The sequence below is a fragment of the Spermophilus citellus genome, assembly GCF_964194105.1.
Source record: "Spermophilus citellus genome assembly, chromosome: 1".
NCBI lineage: Eukaryota > Metazoa > Chordata > Mammalia > Rodentia > Sciuridae > Spermophilus > Spermophilus citellus.
In genome coordinates, this window is record NC_138182.1 from 37,098,658 (window position 1) to 37,105,204 (window position 6,547).

At 43.1% G+C, this 6,547-nt stretch overlaps 1 protein-coding gene across 1 annotated transcript; it reads right to left on the reverse strand.

Moving 5' to 3' along the window:
- Window positions 1–211: 211 nt before the first annotated feature.
- On the reverse strand, window positions 212–2,812 carry CCDC70 (coiled-coil domain containing 70; the record flags this gene model as incomplete). Its single annotated transcript, XM_081302584.1, has 2 exons — window positions 2,757–2,812; window positions 212–959 (listed from the first exon to the last, which is right to left on the reverse strand). The coding sequence occupies exon 2, from the start codon at window positions 878–880 to the stop codon at window positions 212–214; it is 669 nt and encodes a 222-aa protein (XP_081158710.1). The 5' UTR covers window positions 881–959; window positions 2,757–2,812.
- Between the last annotated feature and the right edge of the window lie 3,735 nt (window positions 2,813–6,547).

Consider the following 6,547-nt stretch of genomic DNA (forward strand, 5'->3'; position numbering starts at 1 on the left):
GTGACCTTGGAAAAAATCACAGAATATGGAAAAGGGGCAGCCAGCCTTCCTCAAAGACCTGGTTTTTCAAACCTCTCCTCAGGATTTTATTAGATCTTTCAAAGCAAGGAGACAAATAAGCACTTATTTTCTCTAGCACATGGGATGACCCTGGACTTGAATCCCAATCCAGGGGAGTCTGGATCCCGTGGCCCTGCATTTCCTGGGCTCCCTAGGCGCGGCCTCTGGGGAAGGCTGGGGATTGCGGCCCTCCATTGGCGTTGTAGGGCCCGTCCACAGGCACCAGCTCCCTGGGAATATGGCCGCCGCCTTCCACCCAGAAAGCTTTCTCTTCCTCCCAGAGAGCATTCTCTTCCTCCCAAAGGGACTTCTTATCTTCCCACAGGGCCTTCTCCTCCTCTAGGAGGGCTCTTTCCTCCACCCACAGGGCCTTTTCTTCCTCCCACAGGGCTTTGTCCTCCTGAAGAAGGTTCCGGTCTCTTTCCCATAAGGCGTTGTCCTCTTTCCAGAAGGCCTTATCTTCCTTCCAGAAGGTACGGTATTTCTTCCAAAAGGTTTTCTCTTCTTCCCGGAAAAATTTCTCCATTTCCCAGAAGGTTTTTTCCTCTTTCCAGAAAGTTTTCTCCTCTTCCCAGAAAGGTCTCTCCTCTTCCCAAAAACCTAAGATCTGGCCCCGGAAAGCACGGATCTTGCCCCGGAAATTCCACATCTCTTCCCTGAAGTCTTCTATTTTCTCACGGAATATTCTCATCTCTTCCCGAAACGCCTTTTCCTCTTGGAGCTTGTGGATTAGTTTCTTTTGGCGAATGTTGGGCGAGGAGACTACCAGCGACCGGAGGCAGGCCAGTCCCATCCACTTGCTCACCTTGAAAGGAAACATCTTCCTAGGCAGCCAGAATGGTGGGTGGCTGTGATGGAGAACAGGGCTGTCGGCCAAGTCCAGGGCAGCTGGTCAAACCCTGTGGGGGCACCAGAGAGAACATTGTCCATGACTGTCACATGCTGGGGGTAGGACATGTGTCCATACTTTTGCTCTCTGTTCCTTGGGTAAGTGTTATTGGTAGAGAACATGCTGGGTGGGTCATAGCTTGGGCCGATAAATACATTCAAGCTCAAGGCTACTAAAAACAGAATCTCAGCCAACAAGGAGAGTGATTCTAAACCAGGAAATCAGAGCACAAAAGGGTGGCATGATAAGAGGTAGGTCACAAATAGGTTTTTCTTTCAAGCAATAAAGCACCACAGTCCCCTAGAGGGTTTCCTTCTGTTAGATCACTCAGGATTCATTCAAGGTTTTGGGGTTCTCATGAGAATTGTGCCTGTCTTCTCATGAGCAGCAGGAGCCTCAAAGGTGAATGTCCTCCTTACAAGCCATCTGGGAATTGGAGGGTGACACCCACTGACCTGTGGTGTGTGGGGGGGAGATCTGTTTTGGTAGAAGAGTGCATTTTGGGAACAAAGGATTAAAGCAAAAAGGTGAACAATGCCAAATATTATTGCGAATGTGGAACAAGAGGAACGTTCACATGATATCAAATACTATGGAGTGATGGTGAAGACACTGCATGACCTAGAGCTCGACTCCCACTCCCAGAGGAAGTGGAACCCTGAATTGTGGCCAGGATGCACATACAGCATATCCAAAGACTTCACTTTCGTACGTGCTACCCTGGAAACAATCCAAGGATCATCACAGGAGAAGGAATAGAAAATGGTGGCATAGCCATGCGTTGGATAGCAGGGCTAATGCAAAAAAATGGATGAACCTCAGTGCTAATAGACAAAAGCAGGATTAAGGGGCTTCAGAGAATCAAGTTTCCAAACAAACAAAACTAAACTCTGTTGTTGAGGGGAACATACCTGGGTGATAACAAAAGAGAAATGCAAGGAAGTCAGTCCCAGGGTCAAGGTTGCAGTTACTCATGAGATGAGGGGTGGGGGGGGTGATGTGGGGGTTTCCTGTGGGCTTTGAGCAGCACTTAAGAGGGGCTCCTCAGAGGCTGGCCGTGTTTTACTTTTTTGCTTGGGTGGTGGTTGGATGTGTGCCGTTATAAAAATGTGTTCACAATGAACTAAATGATAGTGGAAGGAAAGAAGAAGGGAGGGAGGAAGAGAGGAGAAAGAGACCTCCAAACATTGCCAATATCTAAGGTATCCAATATCAGAACTAGCCATGAAAACTGGTTTTCCATTTTACGATTTCTGGAAGAAGCTGTTAGGATCTGGCTTCACTTGTGTACCTCATCAAGCACCACAGAGGAGCAACATGAGAACTTTTGGGGAGACTTCCAGGTTTTCCCTGTGATCTTCCTTCCTGGAGCAGGGTAACGGGGAGAAACGTGTGTGTGTGTGTGTGTGTGTGTGTGTGTGTGTGGTGTGTGCATGCACATGTGTATGCATGTGAAGAGATGGTGGGTTTGCTATGGCAGCTGGTGGCATCCCCATTCCCCAGACACACAAACCAGAAACCCAGGGTTCATTCTTGAGCTCTTCCTCTCCCTCATCACACGTTCCAAAAACCATCAAGCCCTATCCATTAAGATGCTCACCATCAAATAGGCAGGTGTATTTAGATGTAAAATACAATATGAAACTGAAGATGTACATCTCTGAAGACATGAAAAACAAGAATTAAACATGCCTGGTCTTCACAATCCTACTTCAAGATGATTCAAGGTCTTATTTTTAAGGGAAATGTTACACATCACCTTATGCTTAGAACAAATGATAAGCCATCAAAAGCCATGGTTACTCACCTCTGTGCTGATTCCCAACTGGGCAAATCCTGTAGCCCTCCAGGGCAGGCAGTCATTGTGGGGTCAGAGCCTGGTGATGCACACCCACAGGCTCTCCAAACACTGCTTGAACCCTTTGTACCTCGTCAGGTTTGGCTCAAAGGATAGAGAGGGCCCCGGTAAGGGACTTTATGGAAAAGAGAGAGTACTTGAAGGTTTGAAAGACCTTGATGTTTTCCATCTTGGACTCCACCCATAAGTGGCTCTGTTGGTGATTCACCAATGATTGTTACCTCAGATTCTATCTGGATTGTTTCAAGGAGTGGGCTTCTGGGGAGTCATGTATCAGGACAGGGTTTGTATGCGACCAGTTACTTATCTTGCTGCTTTCAAGTATCTCTCTGTCTTTTGATGGTTTGCCTTTGATGTGTCTTGGTGTGAATCTCTTTGAGTTTATCCTACTCAGAGTTCATTGAGATTCTTGGATGTGCAGATTTTATGTGGTTTTTCATCAAATTTGAAAAAATTTTAGCCTTTATTTCCTCAAGTATTCTGTCTTCCCCTTTCTCTCTTCTTCCTCTAGGATTTATATGATGCATGTGTTTGTAACCGAATGGAGTTCCACAGGTATCTGAGACTCTATTCATTTTTCTTTCTGTTGCTTAGATAGTTTGAACTGACTTCACTTGTAAGTTAATGGATTCTTTCTTCTGTCACTTTCAATCTGCTGCTGAGCCTCTGTACTTAGCTTTTCATTTTCAACTGAGACATTTTTTTACACAGTGAAATTTTTACTGTAGTTCAGCAAATTTACATATCCATTGTCTCACAGTTGCCTTTTTTGTGTGCATATGTCAAGAGAACCCTAACCTTGCTCCTCCTCAAAACCCTGAAGGCAATATAATTTCATCTCTAGAATTGTTCATCCTACAAGTCTGCAGCTTTGTGTCCTTTGGTCTCCTCTTCCCATTTCCTTCCTGTCCCATCTTTACCCCTGGCAACCACGCACTGTTTTATACTGTTTCTATGAATTTCACTTTTTAGATTCTACAAATAAGTGAGGCCACACAGGATTTTTCTCTCTGTGTCTGGTGTAAAATGCTGAGCATCATGTCCTTCAGATTCAACCATGTTAGTGCAAATGGCAAGATCTCCCGCTCTAGTCAGGTTTTTCACTGCTGCGAATAAAGGGTCTGACCAGAACAACTGTGGAGGAGGAACAGTTTATCTGAGGGCTCACATTAGTCCATAGAAGGCCAGCTCCATTTCTCAGAGCTTGAGATGAGGCTGCACATCATGGTGGGAGAGTGTGGCGGAGGGAAGCAGCTCACATCATGGTGATCAAGAATCAGAGAGAGGTCTCCACTTGCCAGATAAAATAAATATATCCCAAAGCCACATCCTAATTCCCACTTCCTCCATGCACACCCTACCATTTCAGTTACCACTCAGTTAATCTCTATCAGAGGATTAATTCACGGATTGGGTTAAGGCTTTCACAATCCAATCATTTCTCCTCTGAACCTTTTTGCATTATCTCACATGAATGCTTCTGGGGGACACTTCACATCCAAACCATAGCACCTTCTTAAGGCTGAATACCATTTCTTTGGATACAAACATGTACCGCAGTTTCTTCATCTAGTCATTCATCGATAGACTTCTAGTCTGTCTAGTATTTCTCCAAAAATTTTCATTTTACTTCCAGAATTTCTATTTGTTCTTTATATATAATTTCCATCTCTTTATTGATAGTCTCTATCTAGTGATACATAGTTCTTCTGTCTCCCATTCATCCTTTCCCCCCCATAGCTTTATTGAGATAAAACTGAAGTATAATAAAATGTACATATATAAAGTATGAAATTTGATCAATTTTGACATGTATGTAGCCAATGTGATCAATATAAAAAGCATTTCCATTACTTTTTTAAAAATGTGAAATCATACAGACTATGTTTCCTGCATGATTTATTACCTTAGAAATCAATCACCTTAAGATATATAGAACCTCACCCCCACATGTCAACCATTTCAAAATTAAATGGCACACTTATAAAAATCTCAAAGTAAATAAAAAGTGCTTTGAACTAAGTGATAATAAAAGCTTAAAATATCAGGATCTCTGGAATGAAGCAGTACTCAGATGAACATTTATATCTTAAAGTATTCGTATCAGAAAGAAGCTAGAATAAGAATCAAATTTTTTTCAAATCATGCAGTAGCTGTTCATTCTTTATGCATGGTTTCTTTAGGTTCTTTGACCATAGTTATAACAGCTGATTTAAAACCTTGGTTTAGTAAGTCCAATGTCTGCACTTCCTTAGGGTTGGTTTCTAACCAAAAGGAGAAAAACTCAAGAGACTATTTTCCCATGTATGATCCATTTTTTCTTGTTTATTTGCATGTTTTGAAAGTTTTTGTTGAAGTCGAACATTTAGAATTATGCAATTTTAAATAATATAATATGGTAATTCTGAAAATGAGATTCGCCCTCCCCAGGTCTGTATTGGTTGATGTATGTTATTGTTGCTTGTTTAGTGATTTTCCTTGACTAATTCTATAAAGTCTTTTTTTATCCCATGTGGCTACTTAAGTCTGTTTTATTGACTTAGTTGATTTAGTCAGGTTTTTTGCTGCTATGACTAAAAGACAGGACAAGAACAATTTTAGAAAAGGCTTATTCAGGGGTTCACAGTTTCAGAGGTCTCAAGTCTATAGACAGCTGGCTTCATTCCTCGGGGCTGGAGGTGAGGCTGAACTTCGTGGCAGAAGAGAAACAGCTCACATAATAGTCAGAAAGCAGAGAGAGACTGTATTTACCAGATACAAACATACCCCAAAGGCAAGACCCCAATGCCCTGCCTCCTCAAGCCACACCTTACTCACCTTCAGTTTTCAATCAATTAATCCAGCCAAGGGATTAAGTCACTGATTGCATTAGGCTCTCATAACCCAATCATTTTACCTCTGAATGTTCTTGCATTGTCACACATGAGCTTTTGGAGGAAACCTCACCATAAAATTCTACCTCTGCCCCCCCCAAAGCTAATGACCATCTCACAATGAAAAATATGTCTAGTTCATTTCCAAGAGTCCTTATGGTCTCAACAGTTCCAAGATTGCCCAAAAGTATAAGTTCAAAGTCTCCTCTGAGACTCAGGACAAGATTTCATCATGAGCTCCCATAAAAATCAAAACCAATTTACAAGTATCCAATATATAGACATATTCATTCACAAAAATAGGGGCTTAGAAAGAAGAGATGGAACCAAAGCAAGACTGAAATCCAGCTGGGCAAAAAAAGTCCTGAAGCTCCACATTCAGCATCTGGAGCACAGGGCATGGTGATGTTTTGTCCAGAGGGCTAACCCTGTGGACTTGTTGGTTGCAGACTAAGTGGCATTTCTGTTGGCTTGTCTCAGCTCAATTTCTGCAGCCTTCCTCCACGGATGTTCCAGGGTAATGGCATTTCCTACTCTTGGTCATCTCCACTGCAGCTTTGGCTTTCTCTTAACATCTCCATGCATCATCCTCTCAGGAGTTACCTGCAAGGACTCCAACCTGCTGTACTTTGCCTGTCCTTGTTTGAAAATCTTGGTGTAAACCTCCATGAACCCCTAACTCCAGCATCTTACATTCCTGCATAATCAACACCATGTGGTTGACAGCAAGGTCTGTGCCATCTCAAGCAATAGCCAAGCCTCTAGGGAACTTTACTGCAGCAGCCTCTGAGTGCCTGGGTGGCTGAACATGTTGAAAAAACTTCCTAGGCCGCCCTGTGCAAGCAGGGTGCCCCACTGGTCTCTTCT